The following is a 26,860-nucleotide window of genomic DNA, read 5'->3' on the forward strand; positions in this document are numbered from 1 at the left end:
ATACCTACGGATACCATGCGCTGTGAGAATCGGTTTAAGCGAAGTTTTCATTGATGTTTGTGTATAACGCTGGTCCTTCTTGGTTTCCATTTGCAAGTACAGACTACTTGGCCCAGTTGGACACATTTTCACTGGGAACCACCTTGCAGGCTCCCAGTGAAAGTCTTGAACATAAACTTTGTGAGCTTGATTACACATATGCCATGCATTATGACAATGGTGGAAGGACCACGATGGCATAAAAATCACTATATGACTGACAACGAAACGACGACAATGGAATGAAGACAATGGCATGACCATGACAGAATGATGACCATGGGATGACGATGCTGGAGTGATGGATGATGGTATGATGACAACATGATACCATCACGATGTCGTCAGTGACGATGACGGTGTAACGAAGGAAATGACAAAGCTGGAATGACGACAATGACATGACAGTGGTATGACAATGCTTGAATGATGATGACTGTAAACGATGACAGCATGATGGAAATGATATGATGAAGGTGGAATCACGATGACGTACTGACGACGATGAAATGATGACAACTGCGTGACGACAAGGCATAATGACAATGGGATGACGACAGTGGAATCATTCCAACAAAATGTCGATATTAGAATTACCACAACGGCATGACGGCAACTCGTTGACGATGATGAAATGACGATGGACTGACGACAACAGCTCAAAGATGGTGACGTGATGAAGACAAAATGACAATGCAATGAGAGCACCCGAGTGAAGGCCGCAAAAAGGCGACGATAAAATGACAACGATGGAATGATGACAATGGCATGAATGCAATAAAATGATGACGACAGCATGGCAGTGATGGCATGTTGGTGTTGCTCATGCCCACGTCTCACGTGCTGATGTCCACACTTGCATCCATTACCTGCCGCTATCTCGACATGCCGGCCAATCATCTAAGACTGTAGCCAGCAGACAGTAGGATGACAATTGTGTGACAACGATGGCGTAATGACATCATATTTCGTATGACCCATGCATTCAGCAAGAGCTATTCGGCAAGACAGCAACCAGCAACAGCAGCAGCAGTGGGAAAGTTGCAGGAAGAGACAAAGAAAGTTTCGCTTTAAGTAAGTCAACAGCAGGACAAAGTTAATGAGAATGCTCAAAGAAGTAACACATGCAATGAGCACTGTCCTATACCCTACTAAGCTCCACACTACTCCTTATTGTTAGGTGCTTCTTGTAGGATCCTGATTTGCTTCATGCACTTTGCTTCTTTTCTGTAAAGAATGTCTCTTGCCAAAAGTGTGAAGCAGTGACAGTGATAGCCAGCACACTACTACACAGAGTAATACTGTTTCAAGCAGGACAATTGCAGGGCAGCAGCTCACGAAAGACTTTTATGCAGCTTTGGATAACATATATATTTCTTTTTCCTATTTCTGTCGTGCATTCCACATCGTTGTCTTGCACATCGTAGTGTATTCCATAATCACTGCCTCAAAGGCCCACAACCACACGCTCTACAGTGTGCAGAAAGTGTGCACACTGTAAAGCATCTGGTTTTAGGCCGTTCTTCGATAGAACTAAGATACGTAATTGTCAAGCACAAAGACAAACAATAAGCTCGTGAACTTGCCTTTCACATACAAAATACATACATACAAATAAACTTCAGTTGTTAGACAGCACTCATTCTGTGTAGTACTTCCTTTTTATGTTGCCTTAGTTTTCCGCACTGATCCAAAGAATGCAATGAAACGGAGCCTTATAAAGTATGGCTGCTGGATGGGATGCGACAAAGTCCACAGTGAAAGGCTATTTAACCCCTTCCATGCCACCTTATTATCCAAAATTCTGACCAAAAACGGCCAAACTATTTTAAAGACCTCCAGTTGCCAACGTGTTTTCCTTCCTCCGCCAGAATAAACCCGTTCCTGCTTGTGCTGCCCCATGGATTGTGTGCTGCCATCTACCAGAAGCACAACAAAGCACTGAGGCAAAACCAACTTGTCCATGGCATTGCTAGAAAATCAAAAGTACCACAAACGAGCTGACCTTGCCCTTAGCTACTTTTGCCAGAGACACTTGCATGAACCCAGCTTATCCATGGCATGGAAGGGGCTAAGCACAGTTCAGTTCACAGCATTTTTGTTTTGTCAGGGTCTTGTGTCAGCTTGGTTTTCAGATTTCTATCTCCTCTCTAACACTGGTGTCCATGACTTTGCCAGAAAGGTGAAGCCAGACCTGTCACAAGGATGACAACACCATTATTGCTGCATTTGCAGGCAAGCAAATTGAAGGGGAAGAGGTTGATGCTTTAGTCATGATTTCATTCAGTGGCTTCAAGCCATCATTTGCATAGAATACTAAATACTGGGCACATTCAAAACAGGTCATCTACCAGGCCTTCCTCACTTGATGCTTGCCTTTACCATGTTTTTACAGCTGTGCCAGCTTTGTTGTGGTGTTCACGAAACCTGGCACTCACCAGGTATGTCTACCATCACAGGGTAAAGAGGGGAACTTTGGAGCATGGAGCCATTTTCATTCTGAGCTTGAGAACTTTTCAGATGATTTGGCTGTTGGAGTTCAGGTGATGATTTCCAAGAGCTTCTTCGGACTTTGGAGCCAGACCCAGAAAGTTTCCTTTTTTTCACAGTCAAAGGTGTGTTTGTTGCATCTGGTCAGGAAAGGAAATGACAGAAACAATGAAGTTGGATAAACAAGTGGGTTGCTTTAAGTTTATAAATCACTAATTGTGAGCCATGCAAGGACACATGAAACACACAATGAAATGATGACACACATGAAATGTGCTGAAACAAGGCAAACATAGTGCCTGGTGCTGCATGTGTCCCGTTGTACATGTACAGAGGGGTCCACTGTTAAAGGGAACTCGGGAGCGCGTGGCGTCTGCTCGGCGCCACCATCGGCCAGTGGCTGCAACAAGTTTCGCACAGGCACAGTGAACGCTGTGGGTGGTGCACTTTTGTTGTCTGCTACCGTCTGCTGCCGCACTTCGGATAGTAGAGAAGCACGCCGATCACATCTTTTTAATGGTGGCCAGTGAGTGCATGGCCCCACACTGATAGGTATCCATTGCAAAGCTGAAGGAAAATTAGACGAGGTAAAATATTAACACACAGGTATTTTTGCCGTTTCAGCTTACAAGACAAACATGATCATTTTTTACGGATGTCTCTTTGTGGCACAGCTATATATTAGAGAATACTTCTCCGTGTGTAGTGCCCGTATCGTTTGTACTACTGCACATTCCAGTCGCTGCATGTGCGTAGGCTGAACAAAGAATCCACAAGCGCCTTTAACGAGCATATTAATTTATAAAGAGCTATCACACGAGTTATGGTTGAATCATAGAAATCGACATGCACAGTAAACATTTTTTGAGGCGGGTAAACCTTTATGAAACGAGAAGGCAAACAAAAGACATGCCATGGTCATTGCTGCTGATGTTAAGGGCATTTATCTGATTATACATCAATCCATTCACTTTCCTTCCAACTGGAAAGAAAGTGGCTGCGTTCAAACACGAATTACGCGAGCTGCTTGCTTCGCGACGATCCGAAGCACGGGAGCTGACCGTAGCAAGAGTACCGCCCACAGCGCTCACTGGGCCTGCGCGACACTCGTTGCGGCCGCCTACCGGCAATGGCGCCGAGCAGACGCCACGCGCTCCTGTGTCCCCTTTAACAGTACATCACAATGTGCTCTATAAACCATTTGTGTAAGCTCCATTTTGGCATTATTTGATACCTTTGTGTAATAATCGTGCTATTTCTTTTAACGCTACTAGTGCCTCCGTTCACGAATTCATGGCACAGCGTGACAACACAATCAACACTGGCAATCATTCACCCCATTCGACACGTGTATCATCATAGGAAAACACGAGGGGTAGTGGCTGTCTACCGTCATCACATCCTCCAACATCAGTCTTGTTTACCAACGTTCGCAGCATTCTTAATAAGTACAGCCCCTTATCATCCGCAATAGACTCGTGCGACGCCCAAATCGTTGCCTTAACCAAAACATGGTTGCCACCTCATGTGAGTGACAAACTTTTTCACTGTGCGCAGAACTACACTGTATATCGTTGCGATCGTGCTGCACACAGAGGAGGCGGTGTTCTCCTGGCAATACCAAATGACATACCTTCATCTGCCATCAGCGTCATTGGGGTCCTAGAAACAGTCTGGGCTTCCATTACCCTTGGTCATCAAGCCATAATAATAGGTGTGTTCTACCACCCACCTTCTACATCATCTTTATTTGCAAATGAATTCCATGACACTATTTGTCATGTACGCAATCGATTTCCTTCATCGCCCATAGTAGTCCCTGGCGACTTCAACTTTCCGAACATTATGTGGAACACTGACCAACCCTCGCTATCGCCTTTTTTCCCAACAAGCTAAGGAATATTTAGATGCATGCGCTATTTTCTCGCTTTCGCAACTCGTTACCGATCCTACGCGATCCTCTGCCAGTGTAGCAAATACCCTTGACTTAATTCTAACGTCCCATCCCGACCACATATTTTCAATCACAGATTTACCTGGCATAAGTGATCACTGTCTTCTTCATTTCACTTTCAACTCATCAATTCCCAAAACCACTAAACAACGGAAGATTATACACGATTACAAAAATGCTGACTTTGACGCAATTAACAGAGAATTAACCTCATTTCTAGACGAATTCCTCCCTGACTTTGACAACCGTTCAGCTAAAACTAACTGGGACCTTTCCGTGTCTAAAGTAAACGAACTAACCAACAAACACATACCGACTCGCAAAATTGTTGTAAATCCACAAGCCCCCTGGTATGGTGCACATATCAGGCGGCTTGCCAATCGAAAGAAACACTTTTTTCGCTTGGCTAAAAGCGCACCCAGCGAATCGAGGTGGGCTACTTATAAATTAGCATTTGATGCTTACATAACTGCATTGAAGGTTGCTAAGCATAAATTTTTGTCTACCACTCTTCCATCAATGCTAACAAATAATGTTAAAAAATTTTGGAGAACTATCAGTCCACCATCTAGTGACCACATCGCCTTGGATGACTCTTCAGGTTCCCGTCTTCCACGTGACCAGTGTGCTGGTCTCTTAAATGAAACCTTTGTGAAAAACTTTCCACCAAGTGTAAAAGTGTTCTGCCTGCCACATGTGAATATGACTATATACAAATGCCTCCAATTATTGTTGAAACGTCTAATGTCCTAAAGCTGATAAATTCTCTCGTTATTAATTCTTCTCCCAGCTATGATTCAATTAACACAAAATTCTTAAAAAGTACTAATGTTGTTAGTTCACTTATTCTTACAAAGCTTTTGCAGCAGTCCCTAGATACATCAACACTACCTAAAGAATGGACGGTCGGGAAAGTGGTTCCTCTACATAAGTCAGGTAACAAACATTCACCCAAATAATTACCGTCCCATTTCGTTGACTAGTACGTGTTGTAAACTACTTGAATATATCATTTTTTCTAACCTTGTTAATTTCCTCGAGTATAATTCATTCTTCACCCCAGCTCAGCACGGCTTTCGCAAAACATTTTCATGTGAAACAAAACTTGTTTCATTCAGTCACGAGCTACATCAAATTTTGGATCGTTCTTCTTTGCCGATTGTATTTAGATTTCTCTAAAGCGTTTAACAAGGTTTGCCACAGACTTCTCTTGTACAATTTAAATGAACTAAATCTACATCCTAACCTGCTCAAGTGGATTAAGTTTTTCTAACAAATCGCACTCAGTTTGTTACAGCTAATGGTTTTAATTCTTCTTTCAGTGATGTACATTCTGGGGTTCCCCAAGGTTCAGTTCTGGGCCCTCTCCTTTTTCTCATCTATATTAACGACCTTCCTGCTACACTATCCTCTAACGTAAACTTGTTCGCTGACGAATGTGTCATTTTTCACGAAATAACCAATGAAAACGACGTTAACAAGTTGCAACTCGATCTTAATGCAATATCCAAATGTAGTGACTCGTGGTTAATGGAACTAAATACTAACAAATGTAAAGAGCTACGTGTTTCCTGTGTTTTTCGCCTACAAGCCACTTACCAATTAAACAACGTTCCTTTAGAAACCATCAACTCTTACAAGTACTTAGGTGTCCATATAACTACAAATCTGTCATGGGCAATTCGCACCGAATACGTTATTAACAACGCTAACCGCATGTTAGGCTACTTGCGCCGTAACTTCTCTAGCTCACCATCTAACCTAAAACATTTACTCTATAAAACTTTAATACGTCCTAAATTAGAATATGCTACTTCTGTATGGGATCCCTGCCAGGATAAGCTGAAAACGCGCTTAGAACTTGTCTAAAATTATTCAGTTAGATTTATCTTTTGTAATTATAATAGAACTGCGAGCATTTCTTCCATGAAATCTAATCTTAGTCTTCCCTTGTTGTTTGTTCGACGTAGAATGGCACGTCTAGCACTCTTTCATAGGCTTTATCATCGTCGTACACTGCACACGTAATTCTTTACAAGACCTCATTATGTATCACACCGTATTGATCATTGTCATAAAGTTGGGACCCATCTATGTAACACAAAGCATTTTTCCCAAACTGATTTCCCTCGAACATGTATAGATTGGAACCACCTTCCCGCTGATATTGTAATTATTACTGATAACAGCCTTTTTCGTGAAACTTTAGCTAACATTGTATAACCAGGAATTTATTTTTGTGACACTGCAGCATTGTGTTTTGTTCATATTAATCACCATGTTTTGTTTACTTCCGATGTACCACATTTGCTTTTGTACCCCCTCTATAATGCCTCTGGCCCTGAGGGTGTTATAAATAAATAAATAATTGCAACACTAATGGTGCTTTTAAACTGCACAGAAATGCAGTGAACAACAAGACTTTCAGATTCACCTGCATTGGACTATTATACATTATTTCTAAGGTTTAAATTATTATGAGTCAGTTGGAAGTATTAAAAGGGCCCTTAACCTCTTTTTGTCAATGTGGAGAAAGGCACTTGAAGTTATAATAGGCTATTTCAGAAATACTTTGCCACAAAAAGTACTTCAATGCGTTCAGCAGAAGCAGAATCATTGGCAATCAAACATGCCCTTTGCCGTGCTTCCGCTCTTTTTTCAATGCCATGCATTACGAAGGCTATGGGGGAGCGGGGCATGCCCACAACGCTCCGCCTACTGAACTTCACCGTGGCGTGCAGTTCAAATTTGATTTTGGATATTAACATACATGCCACTACTTCCAATTTTGGTGCCTACAACATGCCAACCGTAAGCCAAATGCGGTTGTCCTCAGTGAGCCGCAGTGCGCGTTGCCAGTGGACTCGATGCGGCACCCAGCAGCGGCCGTGGTATCTAACGCTACGTAGCAGAGCACAGCTACATGCAACTGTAGTACATATGTGCAGCGTTCGCTTTGTGCATGGCAGGGCTTGAGTGCGTGCTCGCGCTCATATGCTCCAGTCTGACCATGCTACGTGGTGCAGATCGGCTTTGTCCTTCACTAGCTAGACCGACGAATAGTAGCCACATCCAACTTGCCCATTTTTGAAGCACTATTAATAAGTCTGTCAAGGTGTGTAACCAGGAGCAGCCAGGAGTGAGCGTGCACTGCCAAGCATGCAGGTAATCTGACTTTAGGTTTCGCGTGGTTTGAGGCTAGTCGATCGTCTAAACTAGCCGAAATCAGTGAAACCTAATGGCTACGACACCGATAAGCAGGGTGGCTAAAGTTTAATTTCTACATGGGTGGCTGCAGCCTAGCGTGAGCAGATGATATTCGGCTTCCTCTGGAAGTATGATATTATCGAAATTCGAAAGCATATATTCGCTTACTTCTGCCTGTTTCTTAAACTTCATCAATAAATATACACAGTAATGGTAGGAAGAAGCACACTGATCCAAGCACCCTTCTTGATCGATGTCAGCTATCGGGCAATAGGAGCTGCATACGGGAATCTGCTATATTATGAAATAAAGCGTCCAGAGAATGAGGAGCAGGCTTTTATTGAAAAGAGAGCGTTTGAGAGAAAGGTGACTTCATGCTCCGCTTGCGAGCTCCATGTGCCGCGCACAAGTGCAAAACTTGACTGCGTATGCTATCCGTGGAGTATGTTTTTTCACCAAGCCTGAGGGGTGGTTCAGGACCTCTTTAAGGCAACCATGTAGTTGAACTAATTGGCATCCTACTACCAGAAATGAAGGGTCCAAATATCTTGTAATGGCTATCAGGACAAAAGCGCAGCAGAACACACACGCTGGTTGTACGTCCTATTTTGCACATGCTGAGAGGCTGTTGCTATAGATCCGGTAATTTTTGCCACAAACATTACACAATATAACTACAATCAGATATCCCGGTAAAAAAGAAGCACCAAGTCCAATTGTGGGACACAAGTGAACTTTATTATGTTTCCATAAACTTGTTTTGCCCAACTGGTTCCAAATGGACATCATCGTATATTCAACTGGTGTTAAAGCAGCTCCAACTGCACCTCTCTGTGACTCCTATTGGCTCATGCTTAGAGCTTAAAAATCAGTGCCTAGGTGAATACTGATCAACTCACTATTCAGGGGTTTCCAGAGGCACCTAATTGGAATCTATGAATACCAAATGAGCATAAGGTCGTTATACATCACTAATGTGGCCAATTTGAAAGGTTTGGTTAAGCCCCACTGTGACTTAAAATTTACCACACGGGTTGCTTAGCGAGGAAGGAATTGTACCAATGTGTTAAGGTGGTGCTCACATACAGCTAGCACTCTGGAAATGAAGGTTTCAAATACATATGGTTCCAACACACGAGCTCACAAAGTTTTACTAAGCTTTTGCCTTTAGAAAGCTATTCTAGTGCTGACACAAGTTAATTCGAAACTTCAAAGCCATACACAGAGACACACACTAGCAAGAAATCTGATTTCTTTCTATGAATGGAGAGATGCGCTGCTGTAATTCATGATGGTAATTGCAGGATGCATTTGTTCAATTGCGGGCTGCCTGTTTAGGCTACAAAAAACACAAATTTCTTGTGGTTAATACTTTTCCCAGATAATAATCTGCTGCAGAAGCAATACCATAATGAACTGCTACTGTTGTTTTCTCTGCATTTCAGGTACAAAGATCATCACATGCTCTGCATTTTTGGTGTATCAGTACAGCACATGATGCAGAATTGCTGCATGCAATTGCTACAGTGGCACAGCACATTGTATCCATGGGCAGACCGAAAGCACCCAAACATATCAGGGCCCTGCAACACATTCTATACAATGTGTGTAAATCTTTCTGAACAAGAAGTTTCGGAATTCGCCTCACATTATTAGAGTTATATATGTATTCAAATGTTGCCGCTGCCATGACCTCACAGCTTCCCTGTTATTTTTGTGGTTTCTACTGCCCCACTTGAAGCTGTGCACCCCTCCCACACAACAAAATGCCCACCACGCTTCTTGCATTTTCTGCCAAGGATTTGCATTGGCATGACTTCAAACCACACAGATTTCATAGTATCAGAGCATTCATATTGTGGTGCCACTGCCTTATCAGTAATGAGATTTCTCGGCTTTTCTTCTTGCCGAAGGCACTATTTAGTTGGAAAATTTAAAGAAATCGGCCCAGTAGCCTATGTTTCCTCTTGCAGAAGAGCATGGATGAGTATGGTAGGAGTATTAAACACAGGGGACCCTGATCATGAGAAAGAAATTTACAGAAAAATAAAATTGGTTTGGAGTGCATACGGCAAGCATTACCAAAGACTGACTGGAAGCTTACCACTGTCGTTGAAAAGAAAAGTGTACAATCATTGCATGCTACTGATGCTAACATATGGGGCAAAAACTTGGAGGTTAACAAAGAAGCTTGAGAACAAGTTGAGGCCTGCACAAAGAGCGATGGAACAAAAAATGTTAGGCCTAACGTTAAGAGACAGGAAGGGAGCGGTGTGGATCAGAGAGCAAACGAGGATAGCCGATATTCTAGTTGACATTAAGAGGAAAAAATGGAGCTGGGCAGGCCATGTAATGCATAGGATGGATAACCAGTGGACCATTAAGTTACAGAATGGATACCAAGAGAAGGGAAGCACAGCCGAGGACGGCAGAAAACTAGGTGGGGTGATAAAGTTAGGAAATTTACAGGCGCAATTGGCATCAGCTAGCGCAAGACAGGGGTAATTGGAGATCGAATGCATGCCTTCGTCCTGCAGTGGACATAAATATAGGCTGATGATGATGATGATTAAACAATTGAAGAACAGGGTAAGCAATCTTGAAAGTGAAATAGCAAGCTCCTAGCTTCATGCATAGGAATAATATTTGGCCCAGAATCTCACGACACAGTCTACAGGCTAGACAAGCTTTTTATCACATTCAAGACATGCTGCAGTGGCCCTTTAAGAAGCCTTGATCCGGCACGAAAGAGAGTCTACCAACTCCTCCAACTCCTGTCAGGAAATGGCAGAGCTGGTGACATGCTCAAGGCGGCTGTCACTGGTGGGCAAATGCCCTCAGAATGGCTGCCTCTGCAGACAGCCTGCATAGACAGCGTGTTCAAGCAGGGCCGCCACACATGCCAGGCACTTCTGACACCCCAAATGTTGCCCCCCACAGTTTGCATGCAGAATGATTGGCTGAGACAGGTGCTGGTTGACCATATTCGCAAACAACACAATAATTTCACTATATTATAAAAGTACTTTAAAAGCCACATATCTGGACACTTGCCCTTTAAAAGAAAAAAAGTGAGATAGCAGCTAAAGTTTTCAACTGAATTTACAAGTCAGCTGTTTCCTAAGCATGCTGTCTCAATTGATTAAAGATGTCATAATTTTGTACCTTGCAGAGGTGTGTGGCCCATTGTCCTTCGCTTCCGCTCCTGCAGAGTGGTGTCCAGTGTGTTCAAAAGTGTCTGCTGCTCCTCAGTCAGTGTGCACTCCACAGCAGTGGTTGATGTGTGGTCCAAGAACGACTGAGCCATGAAGCTTTCCATCCTTTTTCCAATGTCCTTGCGCAATGACGGCTCAAGCCGTTCACACAGTCTCTCCACGAGTGGCCTGAGGCATGTAAAAGGATGCAGCAGTTGCAGCACTTAGTATTCTCCAAGACATTTGCAGGTACCTAGCAGACAAAACTGGATTAGTTTCGTCTGCAAGGTGCAATATGAACCTAGCATGTAATAAAATAAGTAAACGAAAAACGAGAGCTGCTACACCCGCCTGTGTGCAGCAAGAGAAAAAGATGCAACGAGAAAGAGATGCACAAAGCCACATCGACAGCCACCATGGATGAGGCGAATGTGCACGGCCCGCAAGCAGGTGCAGCAGCTCCAAACATGATTTCTTATCCAGAATTTCAGATTCTTTTTCTTTTGGCACAGACAAATATAGCCAGATTTATTTGTTATAACCAATAATGCCACATAGGAACATTGTAGTAAGTGGTTCATGTTTAATAAGAAAACACACACAAAAGTTCACAGTGCTGTAGCTGCTCATTGTTTTATCCGTTATAATGGTTAAGACAGATGTTTTTATAGGTTGGTTCGACTGTACTTACTGACATCCTGGCATACATACATCCTTGCTGCCTATCTGCTATCCTCCATATACTACAGTTATCTGAATACAATGGGCTTTTGTTAATTCAATCCTGGCAGGACTGACGAAATTGGTCGAATTATTCGGCGGGTCTAATTAAAAAAGAGGCAGAAAAATTGCCAACACACTACCAACACATTTTGGCAGTATTTGTACTTAATCAAACACACCCCCGAATCGAACACACACCTACTCTTTAGCGGTCCAATATAGAACACCACAGTAAAAATGACAGAGCTTATAAATACTAAAGTAGAAATCGAACATGCACCCTATTTTTTTAGCAAGAAAGACAAAGCATGCCTCCGATTCTAGCATTAAGAAAATTATGGAACCTGTGAAATTTTTTTTTCACAGAATAGAAATTTATTTACTTAATGCCCATCGTCATCACTCTCAAACAGCACTTAACTGCTGCCTAAGAAGAGCCACAACATGTCCTCCGTACGATTCACAGCACGTTTGATATTCAGCAAAAAATCAGTATTGATCAAATAACTCTTCAACAATTGCAAACGAGATGGTAGCTCACACCTAGACTAACCACTTTGCAAGTTCGTCTTGCGATGCATACACAATGCTCTGGAACACCAAGAACACGTGACGTGACTTCTTGCCGTTAGCTTATAGGGACACTAAAGGTAAATATTAAGTCAAGCTAAAGCTATAAATTAGTGCTCAAAAATCTCTATGGCGTCAACATTATCGCGAACAGAGCCTTAGTAATCAAGAAATTAAGATAAATGCAGGACACGATTAGAGACTCCCCCAGCACAATCAAGTACTTGTCCGATTACAAAGGCACTCCTCAATTATATTCTGTCACTAGTACTCATTATATAACGAGTGCCACTTGTAATAAAAACATCGTTGTATTGCATTATAAGACGAAAGAAAATGCTACTTGTCCAGTTCTATTTCATCTTCAGAAAAAAGAACTCATTGACAACGACGCGGGCGGTCGAAAGGTTTCGCTTTCGCTCTACTCTGCGCCGCCCACGCTTTTGCGTTCCAGTAGTGTCGTTATCGCGTAGTGCTGCACTGGTTTTGCTGGCTCGCATAACCCGCACAAACTGAAAGCACAAACTGCAAGTAGCAGAGAATTCCACTTCCATGTGAAGTTACGGGATGCCCAAACGGTCCACGCCGCTTGACCAAAAGCAGCTGTAGCGACGAATTCCCCGCTCTGTCTTGGCTTGGTATCTCCGTGACCACGTGTTTGCATTTTGTGTGAAAAACCACACCGCTGTCTGTCAGGCGCTGTTTTATTCACCGACGGTAGCAAAGGGCGGAGATGGTGTATGCAACATTACCACTCCCCGGTTGGGTAGCGGGAGATTTGAATTATGATTAAGATACTCGGACCTTTCAGATGTAATTTTCTCGTAAACTAAGTCGTTTCTTGGCACAAAACAAGCGTTTTGAGGTTTCTGGAATGGTATTTAAACAGTCACCGTCAACTTTGTATTTGCCTTTAGTGTCCCTTTAACATGTAAAATAACTTATCGTTTGAATGTGCTTTTGTAATCAGACTATAAGCAACGTGCAGTCGTTGATAGTCATGCTATGCAATAACTCGCACACAGTCGCCATCCATGGTCACCATCTAGTGATCGCAATGGTGATGACACTGGCTAGGCTGACTCTGACGGTAGGCTGTTGTGAATACAGTTCTGCTTTCCAATAATATTGCACCACCCAAGGAATTTGCAAGTGAATTTTCTTGGAAAAAAAAAAGGCACACAATAGAATAGAGTAAATACTGTAATAATTCATTAATAGCTATTGTTTTTGATTTAAAATGTTGCTGGGGCAGGCTGGAAATGGCCGTTTTCAATGGGAGATGTGTACTTGATGCATTCACTGTACCCTAAGCACTTCCAAGATGGACGTGGCCACTATTGGAGTCGCCACTGTGGTGACCAGTGGGGTCGGATGTGTGCATTACGACCAGTGAAGTTCAAATTATTCAACAGAAGCTAATTTCAAGAATGAAATAACGAAACCTTGGTCTCATAAATGTATGGGCGTCAGCCGGGACCTTGTGTCGGGATCAAATTAACCGAAAAAAGGAATTAGCCAGCAGTGAATCACCAGAAGTCTACTGTAATACTTTGTGATTCCCTCATCTTAAAATATGCCCATCCCAGGCTTCCCTGTGTTGGTTCACTTGTAGTGTATCCCCGAGCTCCTAATGCTAATCGATGTAAAGCTGTTTGGTGCGCTTCCAGCCTTGACTGTACTTCTGACTTTAAGCATAGCACTGCATTTTCAGTGCAGAGATACAATGCAGCAGCGTCACTCTAATGCTGCTCACTGCAGGTACCTTAGGTGGAGGCCCCCCACCTCATCACCACTCTGCCAATAACCTTAGAGCACTCTCTTCCATGCTCAGCAGTTGCTCTGGTCCTAATACTTCTGCTCACGAGTGTGCATGCAAACTGCTTCGCAAGTGAACCCGTGCCACATGGCTTGTCAGTGGGAAGTGTGGTGACAAGAATTAAAATTAATTAAATTAGATTATGGGGTTTTACGTGCCAAAACCACGATCTGATTATGAGGCACGCCGTAGTGAGGGACTCCGGTAATTTGGACCACCTGGGGTTCTTTAATGTGCACCTAAATCTAAGTACACGGGTGTTTTCGCATTTCGCCCCCATCGAAATGCGGCTGCCATGGCCGAGATTCAATCCCGCGACCTCGTGCTCAGCAGCCCCACACCATAGCCACTGAGCAACCACAGCGGGTGTGGTGACAAGAAGACCACTTACGTCAAGGGCAGTGTTGGACATTGGCGCACAGGTGACAAGCTCTCTGCTGTTGTGAAGGAGGCGTTGGCAGAGGAAGAAATGTGGGTGTCCTCCTCAGTGGGCGCAGCTAGCAGTGTGCTTTCTAGCTGGACAGCTGAGACTTTAGGTCGTCGTTTCACAGAACTGCCAACTGCCTTGGGGCACAGAGGAGTACGTAGAGGTGTCTGGTGTGTTGCCTGCCAATGGGATGGTGTGTAGGGGGGCGGGAAGTCCAAGTGCCGGCGGTGCAGGATGTTCTCTGCGTACACAGAAGAATGAAATGAGAGCTTGAGGCAAAAGCTAATAAAAGTGTCACTACCTGTCAAAAGTGGGGCTACATCCAAGCCACTAACTGGAATACCATTAGTTTCTTATGGGCAGCCTCACAGGTACCAGGTGAACTTACAGCTGAGCTGGCTATACAGGGTGTTTCAAGCTCGCTATACAGGGTGTTTCAGCGAACACTTTCAAAATTTATTTAAGGTTGTCTGTGGCAGATAGCCCAATTCTAGTTAATGAGCTGGTCTACTCGAAGAGGCAGACATTACTTGCACAAAAAATTGAAATGCAAAATCGACTAATTGACAAAAATACACTAATTAAGTTTTTAACTAATTACCTGATGGCCCATATTGCAATTTACAAATTGTAGCCGTGGAGTTCGCAAGGCAGATCCACTTGGAACGAATTCTCGGGATGACACCAGTTTCGAGATATTAATTGCCGAACTTTGCGGAGAAATGCATTGGTGTTCCAGTTAATTTTGTGCTTCAATGCATAAAGCGATATTTTGTTAAGAACCTAACTGAAACGCCACTGCATTTCTCCGCAAAGTTCGGGAATTATTATCTCGAAACTGGTGTCATCCCGAGAATTCGTTCCAAGTGCCTTGCGAACTCCACGGCTACAATTTGTAAATTGCAATATGGGCCATCAGGTAATTAGTTAAAAACTTAATTAGTGAATTTTTGTCAATTAGTCAAGTTTGCATTTCAATTTTTTGTGCAAGTAATGTCCGTCTCTTCGAGTAGACCAGCTCATGAACTAGAATTGTGCTATCTGCCCCAGGCAACCTTTAAGAATTATTGAAAGTGTTCGCTGAAACACACTGTATATGTACATATTAGATCTATCAGCTGTTTTACACTGTAGGATGAACTATTGATAAACTATCGAACACTTTGAAAATGCCATTACATATGGAAGGTTTGGCTTGTCTTGAGCATGGCTTCGCCTCAAATATGGCTGTGCAAATGAACCCTTTTTAGAATTAAGCGTTCAAACAATTCTTGGATCTTGTATTAGAGTTTGCTTACAATAACACCACCACTAAACATTAAAACACAAAACTGTCACTGAAACAATCACATGAGCGCAGACCTTGCTTTCCTCAAAACATTATCAATCTCCTGGTGCTGTTGTTCATGTTCAATGTAACTGTTTCTAAATTGCAAGTGCTTATGGTTCACAAATTGTTATACAATTTACAAAAGAACACAAATATGTTATACAAAAGAAGCGTGCTTGCACCTTTACTCGTCATTATCAGCCTATATTTATGTCCACTGCAGGACGAAGGCCTCTCCCTGCAATCTCCAATTAACCCTGTCTTGCGCTAGCCGATTCCAACTTGCGCCTGCAAATTTCCCAACTTCATCACTCCAGCTAGTTTACTGTCGCGCGCGACTGTGCTTCCCTTCTCTTGGTATCCACTCTGTTAACTCTAATAGTCTACCAATTATCCATCCTACACATTACATGGCCTGCCCAGCTTCATTTTTTTTTCTCTTAATTTCAATTAGAATATCGGCTATCCCCATTTGCTCTCTGATCCACACCACTCTCTTCCTGTCTCTTAATGTTAGGCCTAAAATTTTTCGTTCCATTGCGCCTTGTATGGTCCTTAACTTGCTCTCGAACTTCTTTGTTAGCCTCCAAGTTATTGCCCCATATGTTAACACCGGTAGAAAGCAATGATTGTACACTTTTCTTTTCAACGACACTTGTAAGCTCCCAGTCAGGATTTGGCAATGCCTGCCTTATGCCCTTTACTAAGGAACCAAAAAAAAAAGCATGCATTTCCACAACAGTTATTGTTGTTCCTGCTTCCATATTGTAGTAGTGTAGCACGATTGGTAAAGGCAAGCAATAAATTTTGAACTACATTTCCAAGGATTAAAGAGAAGAGGTTTTATGGTAATGTCAAATATATGATTCATTCATTTTGAGGTTTAACAGATAATCATGATTTTCAAGGAAAATCAGCATAGCAAAATCAACAGAAAAAAGACATTGCACTTGAGCTGCATATGTACAGTATAGACCACTTATAACTTAACCGCTTATAGTGCAGGACCGGATATAGTACGGTCTTTTCAGACTCCCGTTAATTTTCCCATAGGACTCCATGTATACGCATACCGCTTACAGTGCAGCCGCGCGAGACGAAATACCGGTTATAATGCGGCTTCCGCGGGAAAATCTCGCCGAAAAGGGCGGCAGCGAGCACGCTTCTCAGCAAGATGCGTGCTGCCGGCCGGCGTATGCATTATTCAATACAATCAAATCCTCGTTAATTCGGACTTATTTGGCCGCACATCAGTTAATCCGGACTACTGTTGCAGCTCGGTGAGCGAGGAGCGCCGCAAATGTGTGACGCAAAAGAGCAAGAACAGCGCTACCGTCCAACCGAAACGAAGCGGCGGAGTCCGCATCGCCACAGCCATCAGTTGAAATCGTACGTGAAAATGACAGCAACGCCAGAACGCTTCGAGCCTATTTGTGTCTTTAAAGCCTGAATTATTGCGTTTACCGCCGTGTACAACACCGCGTTGGCCGCGGGCTTTCGTAACTGCGTAGTCGTCATCCACGATCGCGTCGATGGCGGCCGCGGTTTTCTCCTTTCTCCGCAGTGGTTGCGGCAAACAGTAGTTTCGTTTTTACTCGGTACGCGCGTCGGCCGCGTGCCTAGAAAACTGCGTAGTCGCCATCGATGATCGCACAGATAGCGACCGCAGTTTCGATTGCAGTTGTTGCCGCGAATGGTAGTTAATTCGTCCAGACTCGGTGCGTGCGTCGGGCGCGTGCCTTCAGCACCACAATGTGCTGTTCATAATCGTGTCGATAGCGGTCACGGTTTTTTCCGCAGCGGTTGCGGCAAACAGTTGTTTCGTTTTGACTCGGTGCAAAGCTGTCGAGCTTGAAGAGCACCAGCTACGTCGCGATTATGTTTTCGCCAGCTCACTAGCGAAAACGTAATCGCGATGTGCGCGCGATAGTACAAAGCGTGTCTACATGCTTGGTCTACATGTTTTGCATACGTGCAGTCCTTGAAAATCGTTGTTTTGGTTATATTGCGGTACCGCTTATAGTGCAGATATTCGCGACTCTGGCGACCTACATTATAAGCGGTCTACACTGTAGTAAGCTTTTGTCCAGATGACATTGGTTAACCCTTTGCGGTCATGCGTCGGGCCCACGCCACCATGCGAAAATATCGGCTCCGGTCACGTCGGGAAGCGCCCGAGGCGCGTTTGCTCGCATTCTCCATTTATTTGGGTAGGTTGCACCATCTCTCGACCATGTTTTCAATTACAAATTACAGTTTTTTGGTTATGTACAGTTGAGGGCAGCACTCTTTGCAAGGGACTTGAAGAGATTTTTGCGCGAAAATTGTAGCGCGTACTGCTGACCGGATGGCGACATTTTCTGCGCGGGCATTTTATGGACGGGACTCGTGCAGCCACACTTCATATATAAGAATGTGAATGGCAACAGCGAGGACTGTGCTGTGTGCAGTGATAAAAAGACGAAAGGAGGCAGGAAGGAGACTGTCTTCTACTGCAAGACATGCAGTGCAAATCCTGAACTCCACCCTGGCCAGTGCTTTGAGTGATACGATACTATGCTTAAGTACCACTGACAGCCAAGGGTATCGAGAAATGTTTATCAAATAAATCCCCTAACATGTGTTTGTGTACTAGAGCATTTTTTCTGCACAGCGCCCAAAACGCGCAGAATGGCTTCTGACCGGAATGACCGGAAACTGGGTATAGGCTTATGACCACAAATGGTTAATTTGACTACCTTTTAATTAGGCTATGTACAAAGTCCCTAAATGCCCCTATGTATGCCATTTCAACACATACTCTTGGTTTGAACTTCGAATAGTTTGAACCAACTTTCTGCAGTCTGCTAGGGTCAAACCAACAAAAGTTGTTTGTACAGTCGATCTCGGATACAGTCGAATCTCGATAAATTGAACTCGAAGGGGCCCGAAAATTTGTTCGAATTAAAAGAAGGACTTATTTTTGAAGTATTCGTGCTCCATAGCACGACGTACGAATGGTGCGAGTCGTGAAATATCATGGCGCGCAAGCACATAGCAAGCGAGGGCTGCGAAACCGCCCACATCGGCCAACGCTCGCATCCTGATAGCGGCAGAAAACGAAACTTCAGGGAGCGGGCGGCGCCGGCACAGCGACGGGCACGCACGGGGACCGTCGAAGGTGAGGGAGGAGGGCGAAAGGGCAGCGAATTTGGCCTCAGCAACCCCGTCGCTTTGGTGGCTCCCCTCGCGCTCCCTCGTAGCTCCCTCAGCTTCGACTGTCTCCGTGCGCGCTTTAGCCCGCTCCCTGAAGTTTTGTTTTCTGCCGTGGAAGCGAGCGTTGGCCGGCATGGGCAGTTTCATTGGCTGGACTGGGCCTCCGCCATTGCTTCTCTCTGCGCCGCAGCCACAACGTTGGCTGAGACGTCGGCACGTACACACGTGTTCCAGCGCGACGCAGAAACGGCGACCTTGCCATTTGAGAGAGTGAAATTTCCGCCGCGGTTCTTTTTTTTCTCTCTCTTTCTCCGTGCAGTGTTGAGGGGTCTAGCCTAAGCTTTTGCTCTATGGCGGTAACGGAGCAATGCCGGTCGGAGGTGCCGCCACGTGATTTGGCGTGCTGCTGAGAGCATTGTTGGTGTGCGGTATGTTCAAATCAACCATCGAAAATGCTTTCGCGTTCGAATTACCGGGCGTTTTCGCCCACAGGAATACACATAACTTTGACGGGAACACAGCATCAGTTCGAATAAACCGGAAGTTCGAATTAACGAGATTCGACAGTATATCGAATGCGAAGGGGATTGTGAAATATAGTTTAATATGTACATCAATAATTTGAAATATCAAATATGCCTACCTGAAGCTTATCTAAGACCTCCGCACGTCTGGGACAGTTTCCCGAGATCATGAAAAGTGGGAACTTACCCATTCCCTTCTGCAAGGACGTGTCGAACGGACAAAAGGCAACATTTCTTGCGCACGAATGTTGCAAGTCACTTGCATTGCAGAATTGTCTGATATACTGATCATAACGCTAACACTAAAAGCCTGCATTGCCTGGGTGTGAGACCACCGTGCGCCTCTTACATGTCAAAGTGCTTCTTGCAAGTTTTTATTCAACATGAGGTACAAATGGACACACTGCGCAAGCAAACTAGCCAGTATGGATACGCGACATGACACCGTCAGTGAGCTTGTTCTGCAAATCATCTGTGAAAGTGTGCAGCCGCGTGTCCATTACAATACCAACAATATGCAGTTTAACCGGCCAGTCGTCATACATGGGCAACAAGCCAGGTGGACTGTTGTCCAGTTTTGGAACAGACTTCCTGTTCGAACCAATCGTCATCGCTCCTCGACTGCCCTAAATAGTCTGAGTATCTCTTGCATGCTGCTCAGCGCTCCGATGCATCATGGCCGGTATGTCCCTTCGTTCTCGGCCCTTTCCCTCCGGCGCCTACATTGGTGACTGCCGATACTACACTTATGCTGTAAGTTTTGAAAGCGACTTTCAGCTTGCAGAACTTCCGAGTCCATTCCCACTCAAGTATAACCGTGCAAGCACAAATGAAAGGCGTTCAGCATGACTTCATGAATTGCACAGCAACGAGTCTTGCGCATGCTGCTGCAACAGTCTTTTCACAAAGTGTGGATGTGGCGTGCGGTGGTTTTGTTAAATCCAAACTGTAACGTAAATAACCATACAAGTGGAGATTGGGGTCTGATTCACTTTGGCTGCTCGCAGTATATGAAAATGCCATTTGCGGAAAGCCCTTGTCTGCAAGAAGACAAACCCGGCAGTGCAACATCTCCAGTTTGACATCCCAGGCCCTGTGCCACTCAGTGAAAAGACAGAGTGTCATCCACACTTTCTTGTGGGATGCGAATAGCGCCGGGAGGCCTTTTACGTTCTTGAAGCAGAGTGGCGATCTGCTCTTGCCGATAACGAATGGCCACAGCTTGCACGAGCCCATCCATTTGCACAGTAAACAAAACTGAGCACCCTACTTGTTCTTCCTCCATGGCATGTACTGCCCTTCAGATTCAGTCTCTTGTTTAATAGTATCTGCCAAAACAATCCTCTTTCAAATTTGTCGGCATTAAATATTTCTGGCGACGCAAGTGATCGCACCTCCGTTAGGATGAGCGCACTTGCAGGGGCATGGCACAGCGTTCGATACATCAAATGTGGCGGTGAACGGGAGTTAGATGGACATGCAGCACATCGCTACACTTTTGCATGTGAATTTTAAGGAGATTTTACAAATGTTTGACATAGATAATACCGACAGATTTCCCGGACGCCCGATTTTTTGGACATGCCCGATAATTCGGACACCTTCACGGCACGGCCACATACCCCATAGATTCAATGTATAAAAACGTCTGAAATTTCGAATGCAAAAGACCTTCGCTATCCAATTATCCGGACTTTTTGCCATGACCGCAGGTCCGAAACGACATTAATCGAAGCCACTAACATGTGAGCGGACCGCCATTTTGATTATCTCGCCTCCTCGAACCAGCACACTCGCACGCAGATCCGCTGGCAGCCGTAGCCACCACGGCGGCAACGCTAGGCCGAGCTACTTCGGCGTTTGCTACCAAGCTTCTTCCTGTTTGGTGCCGTGTTTCTCACTGAAATAATTTGCTGCTGTTAGCAATGGTGCCAACTCCGCCTTTGTAATCCTCGCCAATGTCTTGGAAACTCGGAAAGGGCGCATTGCATAATGCCGGTTCCCGAAAGTCAGATTCACCTCAATACAGCCATGTTACGCAGTGAAGAATAAGCGAAGTATTGCGGTGAAGCCCATCTGGAGAGGGTAGGGGCAAATGTCACGATACACGGTGTGTATTCCTTAATTATACACGCGCGCACCCGCCGCCTCATAGCACAGTATGAACCACGATATGCATAATAAGTGTACTGGCAGGCCTTCATTGTTATTTTGGACGCGCCTGTGGTAATTTGAACCCTTGGGGACAGAAAAAGGCATGCATTCATTTTTTCGAACGTTTTCACGGCCCCTAGGGAGTCCAAAAAATCGGACATTGACTGTATATGAATAAATAGGTCATGGATGTTCCGAAGTGCTGGATGTACCTTTGTTGGTCTTGTTGATTACAGGCTTCGTTTTTATCTGCCGAGCCCTGTCAGCATAGCGAAGGGTGTTGATCGTTTCCGGGATGTTGCAGATAGCTGGACTAATGCAGGCAATCATCACTGTGAAGCTACCACCATTCAGCGAATCTGCAATAAAGGTAGAGCAATGACGTTCAGGCTTAAAGGGTCCCTGAACAATTTTTGTCATACCTAATACTACTGCCTAGGTTTAGAGAGTGCCTCCTCTCATGGAAATACTTTCTCGCAAGAACTTTATGTCAGGGTGCTACACAAAGAAACTGCGAGTCTTAAACATTACTCTCCTCTCAAGCTGCAGCACTCCCTCTCAAATCGTAATCTGTGCAGCCATGACTACGTCCAACCACCTTGGGCACAAACTCGTTCGGTGACAGGAGTGTTACCTACTTCCACTCTATTTGAATTGCACGTGTTTCTCGTTCTGATGCAGTTTTTCTTGTTACTGTGATGATTAAGTTTACATGCATCACTTCTGTCTTCTACTGCGTGTAGCCATTGTACTAGTTTACTCCCTGCAGCAGGATAGCACGAGTGCTTGGCTGGCAATATTCATGTTTCTGCCGCCAGAAAAAAAAAAAGGCATAGCTGCACCAATGTTTGTGCAAGATGACCCTATGTGTTCCACTGGCAGCTGTCACCACTTTCACACCCCTGTCCTTACACTGCGCAGCCTCACAAGTCTGCCACAGTGCCCAGCTTTTTGAGGCATACACAAGAATGCATGTGCTGCATGTGAGTGCTGCAGCAGACAATACGCATGGTCAGGTAGCAGTGCTTCATTGGTTTAAAGAAAAGTCTGTGCTTATTACATTTGTGCTTCCATTTCTTACAGGCACGCAAGTGGCCGTATACTTATATTATTAAATGTAAGCTTGATCGAGCAGCATGCTTGAAGTATTCTCGATGTCACAGGGAAAGCCATCAGGGTCGGTATTTTGTAGCGATGCGTTATGCTTTATTCTATACTAGTCTTATCATCCACCGCTCACGGCTGACTGATCCCATTGATAATGTGAGCGGACCGTCGCTCTGATCACTGACCAAGCGCGAAAAGCTTGAAAAGCCATTAGCACTGGAAAGGCATCGCTACAAAATACCGGCCCTGACTGTTCATCCGAGTGACATCACTCACCCATTTTATGTAGAATGGGCAGAGGTGGGTGAAAACACAGGAAGCAGTGCCACTGCGATCTGTGATGGTGCAGATATTTAATAATACCTAATAATAAATTGCAAGGTTCACGCAGAGCACTTAAATTTGGTCCTTGGTGACTACTAGGACCAACCCTGCTGACTTGATGTCATTTGTAAAGAACCACCAAAATCGTTTCAGGGTCCCTTCAAGGCAGGGCCAACTAAAAGTGACAATATAAAATAGTACTTTAAGAAGATTTGGACAGCACAAAAGAATGTAGGAGCACAACACTAAGACTACAGTGTAGTATAGTGCTCAACATGCTCACTCCTTGATTACAAACAAGATGTTACGAGTTAACTGGGTGTGTGCTAACAGTGCTCCACTGTACCTGTGTCATGTGGAACAACAAATAACATGCCACTTGTTTGAGACCAGAGGGAAAGTGAATGAGATAATAAGTTACACGCAGCTCACAATGCCACTGTTTACAATTTAAAACAAACAGCCTGTGATATAATAGCTGGCATCAACATTGTAGTCGTTAGATGAAAGAGTGTTCGGTACAGCTAATACTAATCCAACTTTGTTTTTGTCTTCAGTGTTCTTGCTTCTCACACCAATGACTTAAGCCTGGTGCTTGGTGATACACTCAGAGAGACACAATTTGATATGTCCTAGCAATGATGCCATTGACACTGAAGTTTAAAGATAAATGGGTGTTTAAAATCAATGAGTGGCGTTCAGTTGCACCTTCTTCCACAAATAAGAAGCCATTTTTCACTAAATAAACCAGAATGGCTGTGTACAAGTTAGTGGCTGCCTGTGCATTTACTGTGGGTTGTAGGAGGCCATTTCCCAGGGTAACTGTCCCACTCAAGGCAAACTAACTATTTCATGACAGAGGGGAAGCCACCAACATTCAGAATTCTCAAGTTGTTTTCCTCCAAAGGACTGACCAAGACATATACTGCCTACCCTTGTGATCTGACAATAGCCAATGTATTCAGAATGGTAGGGCTGAGAGCCAATTCACATGCAGATTTCTTCTCAGATGTGACATTTGCAGGGGTCAAGTACAGCAAGAACGCTAGCATTGCCTTCACAATTCAGTGGTGCAAATTTATTTCATTTTTCCATCGCTGTTTTGCCCGGGCTAAAATTAATTTGTGGCAAAACTGAGAAAGCATTATGCAATTCAATGCACTTCCATAAGCTGGAAAAAAAAAAAAAAAGTGGTGGTCTTGACACTTAATGAGAAGATTATTTGTGATGATACACTTGCTTATAACCCAAAAGATAAATTATCACTTCAAACAAGTTGGTTCGTTGTTTTTCAGTGGTGTGCTAACATTTTATGCAGATCTTTACGTGGTATTCTGAAAATGCTGTCAACAGCTGATGCTCACCTCTCAGGAGTCGCGTCAGCGAAGAGTCCCTGTAAGAAATAAATTGCGACTTCCCATTGTGCGAGCAAAGAGAGTTGATCACATTGCCAAGAGCCAGAAGGCCAAGGTTGATGGAGACACCTGGAAAGAGAGACAGTCATCTTGTGAAAAATTTTAACCGTTATGCAAGCCGACTAATAAACTGACCAGTTTGTTTGGTTACTACTGTCAGACCAAGCAACTATCGTTAAGGTGCAATAGAATGTGAATCATTTAAAAATGTGTTGAGACATAGTCCTGCCACTGCAATGAAAATGTAGCTGCATCTGAGCTCTAGATTGAAAAGCACATGCACCATTCCCCACCAATATGCTATGCACCAAGTCCACACTGTACTGGCAGTGCCTAAACTCTTTCAGTAATATTAACCATATGCATACATGCCAACCTAACATAAGAAGAGAGAGAGAAAGAAAATCGTGTCATGAAAATTTTGTAGGCACTACACCAGTAGGGGAAAAAGAAGCACACTTCCTCTTGAGTTTACCCTGAATGCACATCTTATGTGGTATACATATGCACTTTAGATACAGTGCTGAAGCAGGAGCAAAGTTTGAACAGCTCAAACTGGCAAGCAACAAGTTTTTTAAATCAGAGCGACTTTTTTTAGTGACTTTGCTGACGCTGATTTTGCCTGTTTCAGGAACTTGACTGAATAAACTTGACCCAAGTAGGCATCCCTCTGGTGTCTTTTCACAATCAGAAGACTTATGGTCGGAAAACAACAAGTGAAGTTTTTCACAAATACAGTGTAGAACCAGTAGCGCACCCAGGATCTCTGCCAGGGGGGGGTTGACAGTTGGCCAATACCATCTAAACAGCGCTAATTTCACTTTCTTCGGGGGAAATTGTCAAAAAATGCGCTTTTTGCGAGTGTGCAGACGATTGCGCGTCTTACATCTTAGTTGCAGTACTCCAATGCGTAAGGAAAGAAAAGGGGTTAAACAAAAGAGGGGGTTAAGTCGGCCTCAGGGGGGGGTTACAACCCCCGAATCACCCCCCGTCGGTGCGCCACTGTGTAGAACGTAAGTCGCCGGAGTAGCGAATATCTGCACTATCAGCGGTATCGCACTATTACCAAAACAACTATTTTATTGCGATAATGGACACTCCAGGCGCATTTCTGCCGTCGCTGTCACCGTGCTTCTAGGTTCTCAACAGCCCCGCAGGCCAATTTGGCGCCGTATTCTGAAACATTCCCCTTCGGCAATAGTTCACCTTGGCGATAGTCGCGTTCAATATGTATTCGCTTACTAAATAAATTAACAAGCACGGTGTCACGCACGCACAAGCAAACATGAACACATCTCGCTCGTTGACCGCGGAAACGAACCGTCAAAACGCTCGAGTGACGAAGCACGGCGAGCGAACTGACCTTCGTGCTATCATGCCTCTCGCTTCAATGCGACCTATAAGCGGCGAAAACACGGCGCGCGCCGGACTTTCCCCGTCGCAGATTGCTTTCAAGATAGGGCCAAGGCGATCGTATCGCCGAAGTGGATCATCGCAGATCACGTCCTGCTTCGGTCCACTGAAACCGTTCCGCATTGCTTTGCTGTCGAAAATCCTCTCCTTCTGTTTGCGCCAGTCCCGAACGCAAGTTTCGGATTCTCCGAACGCCTGTGATGCAGCCCGATTTCCGTCCGTCTCCGCACACATGATCACTTTCCTTTTAAATGCGGCGTCATGATGGAACTCGGTACTTCATGCTGATAGAGCAGACGCAGACAATGTGAAGACACACGGTAGACTATTGCCTAAGCACGTGTACTGCAGCACATGAAGGAAGCTACGGTAGCTAGGCTCGACGCGCGTTCGAGGCGGCCATTTTGAAATGCCGACGGCTATATGGTAACGCAGATTTAGGGTCGTACTTGATTCTAACGGGCACGCAATTTTTGGAACTGTTTTATCAGAAAAAAGTGCGCGTTAGATTTGAGTAAATACGGTATTTCTGGCTTGAGAGGAGCATTTGCCGTCTAGGTTGACTGCCGAACTTCCAGGCAACCGCACTGTAACGGTATTTCGTGTCCCGCAACTGCACTATAAGCGATATGCATATACATAGAGTGCTGTGAGAAAATTAACGGGAGTCTGAGAAGACCGTATTATATCCGATCCTGCACTATAATCGGTTACGTTATAAGTGGTCTATACTGTAGAATTTATTTGTTCTAAAATTTGAAAGATTCATAAAATCTTGGAACAAGCCCCAATTCGTAAACATTATATAAATAATTTGAGAGAGTTAGCAGGTATGCTTATATGTGTCAAATAGACTTAATAAAGAGAGAAAAGAAATACACACAAGTAGGTGAATGACAACACTACTTGTCGCAGGCAGGAGATGAGCCAGCAGTTTCTATATCAAGTAAGCAGACAGTCCCTCCCTTACTAGCA

At 44.3% G+C, this 26,860-nt stretch overlaps 1 protein-coding gene across 1 annotated transcript in view; it reads right to left on the bottom strand.

The window, feature by feature from the left end:
• LOC119446780 (kinesin-like protein Nod) overlaps positions 1-26,860 on the bottom strand; it is a 56,628-nt gene that overhangs the window by 8,869 nt on the left and 20,899 nt on the right. The window contains exons 6-10 of the mRNA XM_037711327.2: positions 24,422-24,541; positions 21,839-21,985; positions 14,388-14,664; positions 10,856-11,073; positions 2,478-2,669 (exon numbers count right to left, since the gene is read on the bottom strand). Coding sequence (XP_037567255.1) covers positions 2,478-2,669; positions 10,856-11,073; positions 14,388-14,664; positions 21,839-21,985; positions 24,422-24,541 — 954 coding nt within the window. The remainder of the gene's footprint in view (positions 1-2,477; positions 2,670-10,855; positions 11,074-14,387; positions 14,665-21,838; positions 21,986-24,421; positions 24,542-26,860) is intronic.

Source organism: Dermacentor silvarum, chromosome 3 (assembly GCF_013339745.2).
Source record: "Dermacentor silvarum isolate Dsil-2018 chromosome 3, BIME_Dsil_1.4, whole genome shotgun sequence".
Lineage (NCBI taxonomy): Eukaryota > Metazoa > Arthropoda > Arachnida > Ixodida > Ixodidae > Dermacentor > Dermacentor silvarum.